This window comes from Excalfactoria chinensis, chromosome 24 (assembly GCF_039878825.1).
Source record: "Excalfactoria chinensis isolate bCotChi1 chromosome 24, bCotChi1.hap2, whole genome shotgun sequence".
Lineage (NCBI taxonomy): Eukaryota > Metazoa > Chordata > Aves > Galliformes > Phasianidae > Excalfactoria > Excalfactoria chinensis.
Window position 1 is genome coordinate 3274260 of NC_092848.1, and position 19949 is coordinate 3294208.

The 19949-nt window shown below is 59.4% G+C and overlaps 1 protein-coding gene across 1 annotated transcript; it reads right to left on the reverse strand.

Annotated features, from left to right (window-relative positions):
- Positions 1 to 1822: 1822 nt before the first annotated feature.
- ITGA2B (integrin subunit alpha 2b) lies at positions 1823 to 19864 on the reverse strand. Its single transcript, XM_072356879.1, has 29 exons — positions 19677 to 19864; positions 19384 to 19511; positions 18160 to 18257; positions 17057 to 17222; positions 16884 to 16933; positions 15667 to 15712; positions 14762 to 14890; positions 14640 to 14687; positions 14490 to 14533; positions 14274 to 14333; positions 14130 to 14182; positions 13118 to 13326; positions 11506 to 11688; positions 10914 to 10959; positions 10744 to 10848; positions 8994 to 9049; positions 8722 to 8873; positions 6990 to 7109; positions 6816 to 6886; positions 6571 to 6718; positions 6009 to 6095; positions 5811 to 5890; positions 5385 to 5456; positions 5200 to 5305; positions 4977 to 5129; positions 3639 to 3752; positions 2794 to 2901; positions 2582 to 2695; positions 1823 to 2351 (listed from the first exon to the last, which is right to left on the reverse strand). The coding sequence occupies exons 1-29, from the start codon at positions 19862 to 19864 to the stop codon at positions 2256 to 2258; spliced, it is 3030 nt and encodes a 1009-aa protein (XP_072212980.1). The 3' UTR covers positions 1823 to 2255.
- Between the last annotated feature and the right edge of the window lie 85 nt (positions 19865 to 19949).

A 19949-nucleotide genomic window follows, 5' to 3' on the forward strand; every position in this document is an offset into this window, starting at 1 on the left:
GAAAGGACCCCATAGGGAACCCCCATAGGGACCCCCACCCATAGGGATCCCCCATAGGGAACCCCCATAGGGACCCCCACCCATAGGGATCCCCCATAGGGACACCCCATAGGGACCCCCACCCATAGGGAACCCCCTAGTGACCCCCACCCATAGGGACACCCCATAGGGACCCCCACCCATAGGGACCCCCCATAGGGACACCCCATCGGGACCCCCACCAATAGGGAACCCCCATAGGGACCCCCCATAGGAACCCCCACCCATAGGGACCTCCACCCAGAGGGCTCCCTCCATAGGGATGCTCCTATAGGGAGACCTCATAGTGACCCCAGTCCGTAGGGACCCTCCATAGGGTCTCCCCCTAGGAACGCTCCCTCCATAGGGGCGCCCCATAGTAGCCCCCGACCATAGGGACCCCCCATAGGGACCCCCCTCCTTTGGAGCACCCCATAATGAGCCCCCACTTAGGGACCTTCCATAGTGAATCTCCATAGGGACCCCTCCAAAGGGACCCCCCATAGTGACCCCCACCCATAGAGAACACCCATAGGGGGTCACATTCCCCCCGTGGGGACACCCCCATAGGGACAACCCATAGTGAGCCCCCCCCCATGGGGAGACCCCATAGTGAACCCCTGCCCATGTTGACCCCCCATAGGGACACCCCATAAGGCCCCCCCTCATGGACACAACCCACAGTGAGGCCCCCCCCTCTTAAGGACCTCCCTATAGGGACGGACTCCCATAAGGGCTGCCCCCATAGAGACCCCTCCTTAGGGTTTCCTGCATAGGAATCCGCCATAGAGACATGCCATAGTGATACCACCCCAAAAGGACCCCCACCCACAGAGACCCCCCCATAGGGACATCCCAATAAGGACACCCCATAGTGAACCCGTCCCCATAGGAGCCCCTGCATAGAGAGCCTCCCCCAGCTGAGACCCCCAAAAGGGACCCTGCCATAGGGACACCCCATAGTGATCCCATAGTGACCCCCCATAGGGCTCCCCACATAGGGACATCCCCATAGGGGCACCTCATCGTGACTCCCACCCATAGGAACTCCCTCTTAGGGACCCCCCATAATGAACACCCATAGGGATGCCCCATAGTGACCCTCCCCCTCACAGAAGCCCCCCCACAAAGAGACCTTCTCCATTGGGACCCCCCCACATTTAGGGACTCCTCCAAGGGGGACACCCCCATAGTGAACACCCCCAGGCACCCTTCCCATAGGGACCCTGCATTGGGACACCCCATAGGGACCCCCTCAGAGGGACACCTATAAGGTCTCCCCCCAGGGCCCCCCCACAGTAACTGCCCCCCATAGGGACCCCTCCATAGGGACATCCCACATAGGGCTTTCCCATAGAGACACCCCCCCCCCAATATGGACACCCCCATTGAGACACCCCAATAGGCATCTCCCCCATACAGCCCCCCCACGGGGCCTCCCCATAGGGACCCCCTCACTAGGGGTGCCCCCTATAGAGACATCCCAGTAGGTATCCCCCCCCCCTTAGGGACCCCTCATAAGGACCCCCCCAAAGGGACACACTCATGGGGACCCTTCCATAAGGTCACCTCAGTAAAGACACCCTAATAGGCATCCACCCCATAGGGACCCTCCATAGGGACACCCCCCCCCATAGGGATCCCCCCATAGGGTCCCCACAATACCAAGCATCACCCAGAGTGCACTGCTGAGATTTATTGTAGGGGGGGGGCGGCCCATAGGAACCTGGGGAGGGGGGGGGGGGACAGTGGGGAGGGGTTATGGGGACATTGGGAACCCACAGGTGTTGGGGACAGTGGGGTGGGAATGGGGACAGTGGGGCAGGGATGGAGATATTGGGGTGGGACTACAGGGACACCTGTAGGTGTTGGGGACAATGGGGCAGGGACATTTGGGGAGGGGGGGGGGGGCGGGCTATGGGGTCATAGGGCAGGTGTGGGGCTCTGGGGACATTGGGATGGGGACACTGGCACAGGTGTGGAGTGTGAGGGACAGTGGGGCAGGGTTGGGGACATTAGGGCAGGACTATGGGGACAATGGGATCCTATGGGTGTTGGGGACAATGGGATCCTATGGGTGTTGGGGACAAAGGGACAGGGGCACTTGGGGGGGGAGAGGGGGCTATAGGGACATTGGGGCAGGGATGGGGATGCTGGGGCAGGTGTAGGGTGCTGGGGACATGGGGGGGGTTGGGACACGGGGAGGTGGGGGGGGGCAGGGTGCGGGGTCCCCTCCTCTACCCCTGCTCCCCCCCCTGCTCTGGGCTCTGTCCTGCCGCCCCCTCCATGCTGCCCCCCTCTGCTGGCGGCCGCGTCCTCTTGAAGAAGCCCACCTGCACGAGGGACGTGGTGACCCCACGGCGCCCATCGGGGTCCCGTTGTGGGGTGTCCCCAGCAATGTCCCATCCCATCCCATCCCATCCCATCCCATTCCATCCCATCCCGTCCCGTCCCATCCCGTCCCATCCCATCCCATTCCATCCCATCCCATCCCATCCCGTCCCATCCCATCCCATCCCATCCCATCCCATCCCATCCCATCCCATCCCATCCCAGCACTCACCTTCCCCATCAGCAGCACCAGGAGGGCGAGCAGGAGGAGCCCCGCCAGCACCCCCAGCACCACCCACCACACAGGGACGGCCATGGGGACGGAGAGCAGCACCTCGGTGACAGCCTGGGGGGGACATGGGGGACGTGGGGGACGTGGGGACGGTGCCACCACCGTGGGGACATTGGGGGACCAACCAGGGGCAGCACCGTCCGCGTCCGTACCGTGGCAGCGCCGTGGGGCAGCGTGTGGGGCTGGACGTGGTACGGCATCGCTGCAGCATTGAAGGAACCCCACGAGTGGATGGAGAGCTGCTGGGGGGGGGCGTCCTGCTGGGACACGAGGGGACACGTGGGGATGGGCACATGTCCCTGTGGGAGAGATACTATGGGGGACACCAGGGGGACACCACAAGGACATCACAGAGACACGGTGGTGACACCATGGGGACACTATGAGGACATGATGGGGACACTGTGGGGACACAGCAGTGACACCATGGGGACATGATGGGGACAACATGGGAATGCTGTGAGGACTCTATGGGGACACATCATGGGAACACCATGGGGACACCATGGGGACACTATGGGGACACAGCAGTGACATCATGGAGACACAGTGGTGACACCACGGGGACACTATGAGGACATGATGGGGACACAGAATGACACCATGGAGACACCATGAGGACACAATGGTGACACTTTGGGGTCAGCACGAGGATGCCGTGGGGACACAGTGTGAGGATGCCATGGGGACACCACAAGGACATCATGGGGACATGGTGGTGACACCATGGGGACACTATGAGGACATGATGGGGACACTGTGGGGACACAGCAGTGACACCATGGGGACAATATGGGGACACCACAAGGACATCAAGGAGATACGGTGGTGACACCATGGGGCCACCATGGGGACACTATGAGGACATGATGGGGACACCAGTGAGGGTACACAGTGACAGCAGCAGGACACCAAGGGGACAGTGTGGGGATGGTGGTGACACCGTGGGGACACGAATGACACTACGGGGACACGGTGTGTCCTGCAGTGCCGCTACCTGCCGCTCGGTGTCCACGCAGAGCAGCGCACGGACGGCCACCAACACGCGCTGTCCCTGCGCCATGCTGCCCATCCAGCACCGCAACTCAACACAGCTGGCATTGCCACAGTCCTAAGGGCAAAAGGCACATGACATATGTCATATGTTACATGTCATAAGTTATATGTCATATGTTATATGTTATATATATGTCATATGTTATATGTCATATGTCATATGTCATATGTCAATGTCATATGTTATATGTCATATGTCATATATCATGACATATGTCATATGTCATATGTCATATGTCATATGTCATATGTCATATGTTATATGTTATGTGTCATATGTCATATGTCGTATGTCATATGTCATATGTCATATATCATGACATATGTCATATGTTATATGTCATATGTTATATGTCATGTCATATGTCAATGTCATATGTTATATATCATATGTCGTATGTCATATGTTATATGTCATATGCCATATGTTATATATGTTATATGTCATATGTTCTATGTTATATGTCGCATGGCACACGTCCCCCTCCCCCCAACCCCACCCCCAACGCCCCTCTATCACCACACTGACCATCCCCTCCTCATCCTGCGCTCCCATCGCCACGTCCCATTGTGCCAACCCGCAACACAGAGATGTGGGTGTTGTTGTGGTTGTTGTGGTTGTTGTTGTGGTTGTTGTGGTTGTGGTGGTTGTTGTTGTGGTTGTTGTTGTGGTTGTGGTTGTTGTTGTTGTGGTTGTTGTGGTTGTTGTTGTGGTTGTGGTTGTTGTTGTTGTGGTTGTTGTGGTTGTTGTTGTTGTTGTTGTGGTTGTTGTTGTGGTTGTTGTGGTTGTTGTTGTGGTTGTTGTGGTTGTTGTTGTTGTGGTTGTTGTGGTTGTTGTGGTTGTTGTTGTTGTTGTTGTTGTTGTGGTTGTTGTTGTTGTTGTGGTTGTTGTTGTGGTTGTTGTGGTTGTTGTTGTGGTTGTTGTGGTTGTTGTTGTTGTGGTTGTTGTGGTTGTTGTTGTGGTTGTTGTGGTTGTTGTTGTTGTGGTTGTGGTTGTGGTTGTTGTGGTTGTGGTTGTTGTTGTGGTTGTGGTTGTTGTTGTTGTGGTTGTGGTTGTTGTGGTTGTGGTTGTTGTTGTTGTTGTTGTGGTGGTTGTTGTTGTGGTTGTGGTTGTTGTTGTTGTTGTGGTTGTTGTTGTTGTTGTTGTTGTTGTGGTTGTTGTTGTTGTGGTGGTGGTGGTTGTTGTTGTTGTTGTGTTTGTGTCCCCCCCATCTGTGTCATTGTGTCCCTCTCATCCCGCTGTCTCCCCTCCATCCCCGCTCTGTTCCCGTTGCATTACCTGCACTTTGTCCATCCCCGCTGTTGTCCCGCAGTTGATTCCTCCCTCTGTTCCCATCTCGGTGATGTTCATTGACACGCGGCCGTTAACGTCGATGGGGACACGGATGTTCATCGTGACGTTGGTGACGGCGGCCGGTCCCTTATTGTGCAGCTGTGGGGCGCTCAGGGCGGCGCTCGGTGGCACTTTGTGGCCGCCCCCCCCCCAAGGCTGCATCCCCCACCTGATAGACGTGCTCCACGCGCACCCCGCGCTCCTCCGGCCGGCTGCTGCCGTCCCCATCCCGCCCCCAGTCAATGGGCAGCACAGCGGTGGCGGGCAGGGCCATGCTGGGGGCACATGGGGATGGTTGGGGTCGTGTCCCATCCGGCCCCACAGCCCTTCAGCCCCACAGCCCCACAGCCTCACCCCCGCAGCTCCATCTCTGCATGCGCCTCCACCGGGACAGTGACCAACGTGCTGACTGTGGGGCTGTTCTGGCTGCGGGGACAGAGCAGTGAGCACAGCTCTGCCTTGGGGACAGAGTGGGGACAGCACGGGGACAGCATGGGGACAGTGTGGGGACAGTGTGGGGATAGTGTAGGGACAGAATGGGGACAGTGTGGGGACAGAATGGGGACAGTATAGGAGCAGAATGGGGACAGAGTGGGGACAGAGTGGGGACAGAATGGGGACAGTGTGGGGACAGTGTGGGGACAGTGTAGGGACAATATGGGGACAGTGTGGGGACAGTATGGAGACAGAATGGGGACAGAACAGGGACAGTGTAGGGACACTATGGGCACAGTGTGGGGACAGTATGGAGACAGAATGGGGACAGCGGGCCGGCGTCACCTCCTGAGCTGCAGATGGAACGTGAGCGCATCGCCCGCGTCCTCCAAGCCGGTGACACTCAGCTCCATGGCCACAGAGACCTGCGGGGGGACACGAGGGACATCAGGAGGGGACACAGGGGACATAAGGGACACAAGGGACACAAGGGACATAAGGGACACAGGGGATATAAGGGACACAAGGCACAGCGCCACCCACCCGTGTGCCCGCCTTCATGGGGTTGCCCATCTCACACACCACCACGTGGGTCCCGTTCTCCTTCCTGGGGTTGCAGCTCAGCTTCTCCTGTCCCCATTGAGGTGACAGCGGGTGACAACAAGTCCCCACAGTGTCACCACCCCAAACCTGATGTCACCAGCCCATACTCAATGCCACCATCCTAAACCTGGTGTCACCATCCCATATTCAGTGCCACCATCCCATATTCAATGTCACCATCCCAAGCCTGATGTCACCATCCCATACTCAATGCCACCATCCCATACTCAGTGTCACCATCCCAAACCTGATGTCACCATCCCATACTCAGTGTCACCATCCCAAACCTGGTGTCACCATCCCATATTCACTGTCACCATCCCATACTCAGTGCCACCATCCCATATTCAATATCACCACCCTATACTCAGTGTCACCACCCCATACCTGACCTCCCCACCCCAAACCCAACATCGCTGTCCAACCCCCCCCCACGTTCCCACACCAGCTGTCACCGCCCCACATCCATTGTCCCCCCCCCCCCATATCCCCCCCCTCCCACCTTAGTCCCGCTGACCGCCCTCTGATAGAAGCTTCCTGCCGGGAGCTGCAGCCACAGCTCGGCCTGGAACGCCCCCTCCCCCATATTAACGGCCCCGACCTGCAGCGTCAGCGCGTTGTCGGCCCCGATCCGCAGCCGAGAGTCCGGCCTGGGGGGGGCAGCGGGGTCAATTGGGGGGGGGGGGGGGGGCTATTGGGGTGTTGGGGGCAGCCTGGGGTGGGGGTGGGGGATGGGGGGGGTCTCACGTGTGGGCGGAGAGTTGCAGGTCGGGGACACAGACGTTGTCAGCGCCACAGTCCTCCAGGATGAGGTGGGTCTGGGGGGGACAACGGGGGGGAGGGGGGCACCTCAAGGCCCGAGTGTCCCCGCTGCCCCCACAGCCCCCCCACAGCCCCCCACAGCCCCCCACAGCCCCCTACCTGCGCCTGCACGTGGGTGTCCCCATAGAGCACCGCCCCCAGGCCGTGGGGAGGGGGCGGCAGCGTCAGGCTGAGGCTGGTGACGATGGGACTCAGTTTGTCCCTGAAGTCCCCTTCGTCCTGGGGGCAGCACGGCTCGGGTGACACCGAGCCCACAGGGGGGTCACTGACCCATATCTGACGTCATTGACCCATATCTGACGTCATCAACCCATATCTGACATCACCACCCCATATCTGATGTCACTACCCCATATCTGACGTCATCAACCCATGTCTGACGTCACCACCCCACACCCAATGTCACCACCCCGTATCCAACATCACTGTCTCACACTCAATGTCCCCACCCCACAGCCAGCATCCCCACCCCATACCCAATGTCCCCACCCCATACCTAGCATCCCCATCCCATACTCAATGTGACCACCCCATATCTGATGTCCCCACCCCATACCCAATGTCCCCATCCCAAACCCGATGTCCTTATTCCACACCCAATGTCCCCACCCCATACCCAGCATCCCCACCCCATACCCAATGTCCCTATCCCATACTCCATGTCCCCACCCCATATCTGATGTTCTCACCCCATATCCAATGTCATCCCCACCCCATACCTAGCATCCTCATCCCATACTCAATGTGACCACCCCATATCCAATGTCCCCATCCCATACTCAACATCACCACCCCATACCCAGTGTGACCACCCCATACCCAATATCTCCACCCCATACTCAATGTGACCACCCCATATCTGATGTCCCCACCCCATATCTGATGTCCCTACCCCATACCCAATGTCTCCACCCCATACCCAATGTCCCCATCCCAAACCTGATGTTCTTATTCCACACTCCATGTCCCCGCCCCATACTCCATGTCCACACCCCCCTCACCGTCCCCACCCCATATCCAATATCCCCACCCCATACCTAGCATCCCCATCCCATACTCAATTTGACCACCCCATATCTGATGTCCCCACCCCATACTCAACGTCATCACCACCCCATACTCAATGTGACCACCCCATATCTGATGTCCCCACCCCATACCCAATGTCCCCATCCCAAACCTGATGTCCTTATTCCACACCCAACGTCCCCACCCCACAGCCAGCATCCCCACCCCATACCCAATGTCCCTACCCCATACTCCATGTCCCCACCCCATATCTGATGTTCTCACCCCATATCCAATGTCATCCCCACCCCATACCTAGCATCCTCATCCCATACTCAATGTGACCACCCCATATCCAATGTCCCCATCCCATACTCAACATCACCACCCCATACTCAATGTGACCACCCCATACCCAGCATCCCCACCCCATACCCAGTATCTCCACCCCATACTCAATGTGACCACCCCATATCTGATGTCCCCACCCCATATCTGATGTCCCCACCCCATACCCAATGTCCCCATCCCAAACCTGATGTCCTTATTCCACACCCAATGTCCCCGCCCCATACTCCATGTCCCCACCCCATACCCAGCATCCCCATCCCATACTCAATGTGACCACCCCATATCTGATGTCCCTACCCCATATCTGATGTTCTCACCCCATATCCAATGTCCCCATCCCATACTCAACGTCACCACCCCATACTCAATGTGGCCACCCCACACCCAATGTCCCCACCCCATATCTGATGTCCCCACCCCATACCCGATGTTCCCCCCCACACCCCATGTCCCCCTACGGGCTGCCCCCTACCCTCAGATACGCCTCTATCTGCCGGCATTGCGGTTCGGTTCCGGCCGGCAGCTCCACCTGGTGGTTCCACGCCGCCTGACGCTCCCGCAGCAGCAGAACCCGGCGGGACCCGCGTTGCTTCAGCCGGTCCAGCTGCAGCTCCGCATGTAGCACTGCGGGGGGGGACAGAGGGGACACAGAGGGACACAGAGGGGACACAGTGAGGGGACATTGAAGGGACACAGATGGGACACTGAGCTGACACGGCGGCGCCCCCATCACGCTGCACTCACGGACGCTCTCGGGGATGCGCCGTCCCGACACCGAGACACAGAACTGCACCGGGAAGCTGCGGGACAGAGCGGGGGGGGCAGAGGGGGTCCCCATGTCCCCAAATGGGGTCTCCATGTCCCCACGGTGTCCCCATGTCCCTATGGGGTCCCCATACCCCCAAATGGGGTCCCCATGTCCCCAAATGGGGTCTCCATGTCCCTATGGGGTCCCCATGGTGTCCCCATATCCCCAAAAGAGGTCCCCATCCCCATGTCCCTATGGTGTCCCAATGTCCCCAAATGGGGATCCCTATGTCCCCAATGGGGGGTCTACGTGTTCCCACAGTATCCCCATGTCCCCAAAGGGGGTCCCCGTGTCCCTATGGGGTCCCCATGTTCCCAAAAGGGGGGTCCCCATGTCCCCAGTGTCCCAATGTCCCTATAGTGTCCCCATGTCCCCACAGTGACCCCGTATCCCCAAAGGGGGTCCCCATGTCCCTATGGTGTCCTCATGCCCCCATAGTGGGGTCCCCATGTCCCCATGATGTCCCCATGTCCCCATAATATCCCCATGTCCCCAAAGGGGGTCCCCATGTCCCCACACTGTCCCCATGGTGTCCCCATTCCCCCACAGTGTCCCCATGCCCCTGTGGTGTCCCCATGTCCCCAGAGGGGGTCTCTATGTCCCTATGATGTCCCCATGGCCCCATAATATCCCCATGTCCCCAAAGGGGGTCTCCATGTCCCCATGGTGTCCCCATAGAGCATCCCAGTGGTGACATCCCAAAGTGGTGTCCCCATGGCCACGTCCCCACAGCATCCCCATGGGGTGTCCCCATAGCTGTTCCCAAGGTGTTGAACACGTAGTGCTGTCCCCATAGCTCTGTCCCCATAGCAGTGACCCCATAGCACTGTCCCCATAGCGCTGTCCCCATAGCCATCCCCATAACACTGTCCCCATAGTTGTCCCCATAGCACTGTCCCCATAGCTGCCCCCATAGCCATCCCCATAGTTCTGTCCCCATAGCCATCCCCATAGCTGTCCCCATAGCACTGTCCCCATAGCCATCCCCATAGTTCTGTCCCCATAGCCATCCCCATAGCCGTCCCCATAGCACTGTCCCCATAGCCATCCCCATAGCCATCCCCATAACACCGTCCCCATAGTCGTCCCCATAGCGCTGTCCCCATAGCCGTCCCCATAGCCATCCCCATAACACTGTCCCCATAGCGCTGTCCCCATAGCCGTCCCCATAGCCATCCCCATAGCCATCCCCATAGCTGTCCCCATAGCACTGTCCCCATAGCGCTGTCCCCATAGCCATCCCCATAGCCATCCCCATAGCTGTCCCCATAGCTGTCCCCATAGCACTGTCCCCATAGCTGTCCCCATAGCCGTCCCCATAGTGCTGTCCCCATAGTGCTGTCCCCATAGCCGTCCCCATAACACTGTCCCCATAGCTGTCCCCATAGCACTGTCCCCATAGCCGTCCCCATAGCCGTCCCCATAACACTGTCCCCATAGCTGTCCCCATAGCTGTCCCCATAGCGCTGTCCCCATAGCACTGTCCCCATAGCACTGTCCCCATAGCCATCCCCATAGCCATCCCCATAACACTGTCCCCATAGCTGTCCCCATAGCCATCCCCATAGCACTGTCCCCATAGCCATCCCCATAGCCATCCCCATAGCCATCCCCATAGCGCTGTCCCCATAACACTGTCCCCATAGCACTGTCCCCATAACACTGTCCCCACAGCCGTCCCCTCACCACGTGACCCGGCCGTGTGTTCCGTTCCTCGCACACTCTCTCCCTTTTGGGTCCATCCCGCTGGGGACGCTCAGCTCAGCCCGGACCGTCACCACCGGCCTCGCTCTGCACGGCCGGTACCGTCAGCCCCATCGCTACGGGGCAGAACCTCCCCCCACAGCGGCACCCACCGGTACACGGCCAGCTTGGACACCCCGTGCGCTCCGACCAGCAGATCTGTGGGGCACAGAAAGGGGCTGCAGGGGGGAGCGAACCGGGTCTCAGCGGGGCGGACCGGCCGCGGTTCTGAACCCGGGGACCGTGGTTCTGTATCTGGGGACCGTGGTTCTATACCCGCATACTGTGGTTCTGTACCTGGGTCGGTTCCGAACCCGGGTCGGTTCTATATCTGGGTACCGTGATACTATAACTGGGTCGGTTTTGTACCCGGGTCGGTTCTATACCTGGGTCGGTTCTGTACCTGGGTCGGTTCTATACCTGGGTCGGTTCTATATCTGGGTCGGTTCTATACCTGGGTCGGTTCCGAACCCGGCTCGGTTCTATAACTGGGTCGGTTCTATACCTGGGTCGGTTCTATACCTGGGTCGGTTCTATATCTGGGTCGGTTCTATACCTGGGTCGGTTCTATACCTGGGTCGGATCCGAACCTGGGTCGGTTCTATATCTGGGTCGGTTCTATACCTGGCTCGGTTCTATACCTGGGTCGGTTCCGAACCCGGCTCGGTCCGGTACCCGGCTCGGTTCCGTATCTCGGTCCCGTACCTTCGTACCCGTTGCCGTCGATGTCGGTCCCGCCCCGCAGGGAGGAGCCGAACGCGGCCGCTCCGGGGAAGGGGCTGCTCAGTCGCTGCGATGGGGTCGGGCTCAGACCGGTCCAATGGCCGAGGAAGATCAGAACCGAACCGCTGCCCGAAGCGCCGCCAAACGGGACCCCGACAGCAACGTCTGAGGGGAGAACGGGGGGTGGGAGGGGGGGAATGGGGTTATGGGGTGATGGGGATATGGGGATATGGGGTGATGGGGTAATGCAGTGATGGGGTGATGGGGTGATAGGATTATGGGGTTATAGGGTGATAGGATTATGGGGTTATGGGTTTATAGGGTGATGGGGTGATGGGGTTATAGGGTGATAGGGTAATAGGGTTATGGGGTGATGGGGTTATAAGGTGATGGGGTTATGGGTTTATAGGGTGATGGGGTAATGGGGTGATGGGGTGGTGGGGTGAGGTGATGGGGTGATGGGATTATGGGGTTATAGGGTGATAGGGTTATGGGGTTATAGGGTGATGGGGTTATGGGGTTATAGGGTGATGGGGTTATGGGGTTATAGGGTTATGGGGTTATGGGGTTATAGGGTGATGGGGTTATGGGGTTATAGGGTGATAGGGTTATGGGGTTATAGGGTGATGGGGTTATAGGGTTATGGGGTTATGGGGTTATAGGGTGATGGGGTTATGGGGTTATAGGGTGATGGCATTATGGGGTGATAGGGTTATAGGGTGATAGGGTGATGGGGTTATGGGTTTATAGGGTGATGGGGTTTTGGGGTTATAGGGTGATGGGGTTATGGGGATATGGGGCTATGCAGTTATGGGGTGATGGGTTTATGGAATGATGGGGTGATGAGGTGAGGTGATAGGGTGATGGGATTATGGAGTGATAGGGTTATAGGGTGATGGGGTTATCAGGTTATGGGGTGATGGGGTTATAGGGTGATGGAGCACTAAGGGGTGGGTCAGGGCGTGATGGGGTTATGAGGTTATGGAGTCATAGGGTGATTGGGGTTATAAGGTTATGTGGTTATGGGGTTATAGGGTGATGAGGTTATGGGATGATGGGGTTATGGGGTTATAGGGTTATGGGGTGATGGGGTTATAGGGTGTTGTGGTGATGGGGTAATGGAGTGATGGGCTATGGGGTCTATGGGGGCTATGGGATCTATAGGGTCTATGGGGTCTGTAGGGGCTATGGGGTTTATGGGGTTTATGAGGTCTATGGGGGCTATAGAATTTATGGGGGCTGTGGGGTTTATGGGGGCTATAGGGGATATGGGGTCTATGGGGGCTATGGGATTTATGGGAGCTATGGGATCTATAGGGTCTATGGGGTCTATGGGGGCTATGGGGTTTATGGGGTCTATGGGGGCTATGGGGTTTATGGGGGCTATGGGGTCTGTGGGGTCTATAGGGGATATGGGGTTTATGGGGGCTATGGGATCTATGGGGGCTATGGGGTTTATGAGGTCTATGGGGCCTATAGAGTTTATGGGGTCTACGGGGGCTATGGGGTTTATGGGGTTAATGAGGTCTATGGTGTTTATGGGGTCTATGGTGTCTATGGGGCCGTGGGGTCACGTGACCCGCGCCGCCGTTACCGCCGCAGCCGTCTCCGTCCATGTCCCCCATCGGGGCGATGGCGGCGGCGAAGCGGCCGTAGGGTTCGGTTCCGGTCACGACCTGCAGGGGGCGCTGCCACCACCGCCGGGAGCCGCCCGTGTAGACGTAGAGCCGCCCCACCTCGCGCTGCGTCCCGTCCGAGCGGCGCTGCAGGAACAGCGGGGCGCCCACCAGCACGTCGTGCTGCCTGCGGGGACACGGAGCCACCACCGCGCTGCCCCACAACTGCACTGCGCCATAAGTGCACTGCGCCATAGCCAAACTGCCCCATAACCAAACTGCCCCATAACCAAACTGCCCCATAACCAAACTGCCCTATAAGTGCACTACCCCATAAGTGCACTGCCCCATAAGTGCGCTGCACCATAAGTGCGCTGCGCCATAGCCAAACTGCCCCATAACCAAACTGCCCCATAAGTGCACTGCGCCATAAGTGCACTGCGCCATAAGTGCACTGCCCCATAAGTGCACTGCACCATAAGTGCGCTGCGCCATAGCCAAACTGCCCCATAACCAAATTGCCCCATAAGTGCACTGCCCCATAACCACACTGCCCCACAACTGCACTGCCCCATAAGTGCAATGCACCACAACCAAACTGCCCCACAACTGCATTGCCCCATAACCAAACTGCCCCACAGCCCAATACATCCAAGGCCCATAACCCCACAGCCCCAAAAACCCACAGCCCCACAACCCCACATCCAAGGCCCCACAACCCCATACATCCAAAGCCCCATAACTGCACCGCCCCATAACCCCACAGCCCCATAACCCCATACATCCAAGGCCCCATAACCCCACAGCCCCATAACCCCATACATCTAAGACCTCATAATCCCAGAGCCCCATAACCCCACAGCCCCATAACCCCATACATCCAAGGCCCCATAACCCCACTGCCCCATATCCCCATACATCCATAGTCCCCACAGCCCCACTGTGTTGTCAGCGGGCTCTGGGTGCTGCCCCACACATTGGGCTCCTCACCCATCCCCATTGATGTCGGTCACGGCCACCGTGTGCCCAAAGTAGGATGCCACCTGTTGGGGGGGTTGTCAATGGGGCGGGGGTGGCACCGGCTGCTCAGTGGGGCTGATGGGGGCGCTGTGGGGCAGCACATGGGGGCAGTACCTGCTCACCAGGGATGCCGTGCAGCCGGCGCAGCGACAGCCCCGCACTGAAGATCTCCACCTGCCCCATAGCGGCGTCGGTCCCCGATGTCCCCATAGGGGCAACCAGCCCCATTGCAGGACACCCCCATCCCCATTGCAGGACACCCCCAGCCCCATTGCAGGACACCCCCATCCCCATTGCAGGACCCCCCCCAGCCCCACAGCGCCCGCTCACCTCGCCCAGCGTGTTGCTCTTATTGGGGACCCCCACCACGAACTCTGTGGGGCAGGACGGCCCTGAGCGCCCACGGGGTTATGGGGCAGACGGGGCCGTGGGTCACATGGTGGGAAAGTGTGGGGCCAGGGGGGAACAGGGGCAGCAAACCTTTGGTTTTGGGGTTGTCGTCGAACTCCCCCACGGCCACAGAGTATCCTATGGGGACACGGGCACCGTCAGCGCTCTGCCCCACAAGTGCCGCCCTACAGCTGTGGGGCCGGGCTGCTCACCCCGGTACGCGTCGTAGAACTGCGGGTCTGACTGCTCCGCTGTGGGGCGACCCGGAGTGTGGGACCAGAGCAGGGAGACGTTGGGGAAGCGGGACAGGATGGAGGGCAGGTCAACCACGTAGAGCAGCCCTGGGGGCAGCGCGGCACAGACACACATTGAGATGCACTGACACCCATTGACACCCATTGACACCCACTGAGTTCCACTGATACCCATTTGATACCCATTGACACCCATTGATACCCATTGATACCCATTGACACCCACTGACATCCATTGACATCCATTGATACCCATTGATACCCACTGACACCCACTGATACCCATTGACACCCATTGATACCCATTGACACCCACTGAGTTCCATTGATACCCACTGACACCCATTGACACCCACTGATACCCACTGACACCCATTGATACCCATTCACGCCCACTGACACACATTGACACCCATTGACAACCATCGACAACCATTGACACCCACTGACACCCATTGACAACCATTGACAACCATTGACACCCATTGACACCCATTGACACCCACTGACACCCACTGATACCCATTGACACCCATTGACACCCATTGACATACATTGACACCCACTGACACCCATTGACACCCATTGACACCCACTGACACCCACTGACACCCATTGACACCCATTGTCACACAGTGACACCCATTGACACCCAATGTCACCCATTGTCACCCATTGTGCTGCTCACTGTCACCTGCTGTCACTCGTTGTGTCACACATTGTCACCCACTGAAACCCACTGTGCCCCCATTGTCCCCATTATCCCCCATTGTTCCCCACTGCCCCCACTGCCCCCATTGTCCCCATTGTCCCCATTACCCCCCATTACCCCCCACTGTCCCCGCTGTCAGCGCTGCACTCACCCCTGAAGTAATACCCCCCCGGAGCTCCCAGTGCCAACGTTCCGTCCTGTGTGGAGATGTGTGCAGGGCTGCCCCACAGCCGCCCCATAGGGGTGTCCCAAACCCCATGGAGCAACCGCAGAGAAACCCCCACGTCCCCATGGATTGACCCATAGAGACATCCCATTAACCCCCCCATGGATTGACCCATAGGGACATCCCATTACCCACCCCATGGATTGCCCCATAGGGACATCCCATTAACTGCCCCATGGAGCACCCCATAGGAACATCCCATTACCCACCCCCAGGTCACCCCACAGCCCCACCCCCATCCCTACAGCCGTGGGGCCACCCCTCATAGAACCCCAAGAGCACCCATAGAGCCCCCCATGGACCCCCCATGGAACCCCCATAGATCCCCCCTATAGGGCCGCCATATAGGACCACCCCAGGCACCCCCCCACAGGACCCCTTCAGGGTCCCACATAAGACCCCCCCCCCCACGGACCTCCCCCTGTAGGACCCCCCATGGACCCCCCTCAGGGTCCTCCATAAGACCCCCCCCATAGGATTCCCCCCCATAGGACCCCTCATGGATCCCCCCCCTATAGGAACCCACCACCACAGACCCCCTCCCATAAGACCCCCCCATGGGACTCCCATAGGACCCCCATCAGGGTCCCCCATAGGACCCTCCCATGGACCCCCCATAGGACCCCCCCTGTGAATGCCCCCCTCAGGACCCCCCTTTATAGGGCACCCCCACGGATCCCCCCATGGACCCCCCATAGGACCCCTTCAGGGTCACCCACCCCCATAGGACCCCCCTATAGGACCCCCCATGCATGGACCCCCTCCCACTGACCCCCCCATAGGACCCCCGTCAGCGTCCCCCATAGGACCCCCCCAATAAGAGCCCCCCATAGGACCCCCCCATAGAACTGCCCCATGGGACCCCCCATAGGACCCTTCTGGTTCCCCTATAGGACCCCCCCCAGTAAGACCCTCCCATAGGCCCCCTTCTTATAAGACCCCTCCCCACAGACACCCCCTCCCCATAAGACCCCCCCCATATGACCCCCCCCATAGGAACCCCCATAGGACTGCCCCATGGGACCCCCCATAGGACCCTTCTGGTTCCTTTATAGGACCCCCCCCAGTAAGACCCTCCCATAGGCCCCCTTCCTATAAGACCCCTCCCCACAGACCCCCCCATAGGACCCCCCCTCTCTCACCGCGGTGACGGCGGCGCTGAAGCCGATCTGGCAGTAGCGCTGATCGAGCACTGCGGGCACATGGAGCTCAGCTCCGCGCAACGGAGCCCGCCCCCCATTAACCCCCCATTAACCCCCCATTAACCCCCCATTAACCCCCCCACAATGAACCCCCCCCCCCGGCCCCTCCTCACCATACTGGCTGTCGCGATAGGACGCGGCCATTCGCACGTCCCGACACGGGGAGATCCACGCCCGGCGCCGCAGCCCCGCGCTGCCCACGTAGCACGAACCCACCGGGGTCAGGAACGACTCGGAGGGACCCGAAACCGCGTTCCAGTGCTGCAAGGGGGCACAGGCCTGGGGGGGATAGGGGGGATATGGGGGGGATATAGGGAGGATATGGGGGGATATGGGGGGATAGGGGGGATATAGGGGGTATGGGGTGATATAGGGGGGATATGGGGAGGATATGGGGTGATATAGGGGGGATATGGGGCGGATATGGGGTGATATAGGGGGGATATGGGGCGGATATGGGGGGGGTAGGGGGGGTATGGGGAGGGATATGGGGGGATATGGGTTGATACAGAGGCGATATGGAGGCATATGGGGGGATAGGGAGGATATGGGGGGATAGGGGGGGATAGGGGGCGATATAGGGGGGATATGGGGTGATATAGAGTGGATATGGGGGGGACATGGGGGGATATGGGGTGATATAGGGGGGATATGGGGGGATATGGGGGGGGTAGGGGGGATATGGGATGATATAGGGGGGATATAGGGAGGATATGGGGGATATGGGGGGGATATGGGGTGATGTATAGGGGGGATATGGGGGAATAAGGGGGGTGATATGGGGGGTTATGGGGGAGATGGGGGGGAGATGGGGGGAGATGGGGGGATAAGGGGAATAGGGGGTGATATGGGGGGATAGGGGGGGATATGGGGCGATATAGGAGGGATATGGGGGATATGGGGAAATATAGGGGTATAGGGGGGGATGGGGGGGATGTGAGGGGGATATGGGTTGATATAGAGGGGATATGGGGGGGATACGGGGAGATATAGGGGGAATATGGGGGGGATATGGGGGGATATGGGGGTGATATAGGAGGGATATGGGGGATATGGGGTAATATAGGGGGGATACGGGGGGATATGGGGTGATATAGGAGGGATATGGGGGATATGGGGTAATATAGGGGGGATACGGGGGGATATGGGGTGATATAGGAGGGATATGGGGGATATGGGGGGTTGGGCGCCCACCTCCAGCCCCCCCAGCACCCACCAGCAGCGTCCCGGCCCGGCTGAGCAGCGCAGCTCCCATCCACTGCCCCGCTTTGTGCAGCTGCAGCTGCAGGTCGGCACGGAGCTCCTGCTGGTCACCTGCGGTGGGGGGTCATTAATGGGGGGGGGATAATAGGGGGGAGAAGGGGCTGAGCTCCCAGCCGTGTGTCAGTGGGATGGGGGGGCACAGGGACGGAACCCCAGTGCTGTGCCAGTGGGGGTGGGGTGACATGGGGTGACACGAGGGGACATGGGGTGATGTGGGGTAATATGGGGTGATATGGGTGACATGGGGTGGCACAGGGGTTGACATATAGGGTAACAATGGGGTGACATGGGGTGACACGGAGTGACATGGGGTGACAATGGGGTGACATATAGGGTGACAATGGGGTGACATGGGGTGACACGAGTTGACATATAGGGTGACAATGGGGTGACATAAGGTGACATGGGGTGGCACAGGGGTTGATATAGGGTGCCATAGGGTGCCATGGGGTGATATAGGGTGCCATGGGGTGCCATGGGGTGATATAGGGTGCCATGGGGTGCCATAGGGTGCCATAGGGTGATATAGGGTGCCATAGGGTGCCATGGGGTGATATAGGGTGCCATGGGGTGCCATAGGGTGCCATAGGGTGATATAGGGTGCCATGGGGTGCCATAGGGTGCCATAGGGTGATATAGGGTGCCATAGGGTGCCATGGGGTGATATAGGGTGCCATGGGGTGCCATAGGGTGCCATAGGGTGCCATGGGGTGCCATAGGGTGATATAGGGTGCCATAGGGAGCCATAGGGTGCCATAGGGTGATATAGGGTGCCATAGGGTGCCATGGGGTGATATAGGGTGCCATGGGGTGCCATAGGGTGCCATAGGGTGCCATGGGGTGATATAGGGTGCCATGGGGTGCCATAGGGTGCCATAGGGTGCCATGGGGTGATATAGGGTGCCATGGGGTGCCATAGGGTGCCATAGGGTGCCATGGGGTGATATAGGGTGCCATAGGGTGCCATGGGGTGCCATAGGGTGATATAGGGTGCCATAGGGTGCCATGGGGTGCCATAGGGTGATACAGGGTGCCATAGGGTGCCATAGGGTGCCATAGGGTGCCATGGGGTGCCATAGGGTGATATAGGGTGCCATAGGGTGCCATAGGGTGCCATAGGGTGCCATGGGGTGCCATAGGGTGATATAGGGTGCCATGGGGTGTCACGGGTTCCCACCCTGGCTGTCGAATTCCACCATCCGACACGCGGCGGGTCCCGGTGGATAAGCGCAGAGGAAAACGGCGCCGGGCTCCATGACGGGCTGCGACGTGTTCGCGCGTGGGGCGCCCACGGCCACGCTGACCCTGCGGGGGCACCGGGTGGGGGCGGCGCACGACTCGGCCCGGCCGCGTCCCGTCTCCCTCCCCCATCTCCCCCCCCCATCTCCCCCCATCCCCCCCACGTCCTCCGCGCCCCCCGTCCCTTCACACACCGCCCCCGTCCCTTCCCCGCCCCCCCCCAGCTCCCACCTTCCCTCCTCCACGTGGAAATCCATCGCGAAGCCGAAGTAGCTGCGGGGCGGCCCGTGGTACGTGTCGGGCTGGGGGTGCAGCAGTTGCTGGGCGGGGGTCCCGAGCGACGACCCCAGGAGCAGCAGCAGCAGCGGCAGCGCGGATCCCAGCGCGGGTCCCACGGTGGATCCCATTGCGGATCCCATCGCGGATCCCATGGCCGCCCCGAATTGCTCAGCCCGGCTGCGCCCCGCGGACACGGAGCAGCCCGACCCGACGTGTTTGTTGGGG

Bases quoted from the DNA above. Each gene is read 5' to 3' on its own strand.
- ITGA2B (XM_072356879.1), bottom strand. From the start codon at position 19,864: ATGGGATCCGCAATGGGATCCACCGTGGGACCCGCGCTGGGATCCGCG. The intron at 10,849-10,913 runs GTGGGTGCCGCT...CCGGCCGTGCAG, and splicing joins TCCAAGCTGGCCGTGTACCG to AGCGAGGCCGGTGGTGACGG. The intron at 6,719-6,815 runs GTGAGACCCCCC...TGCCCCCCCCAG, and splicing joins CTGCAACTCTCCGCCCACAC to GCCGGACTCTCGGCTGCGGA.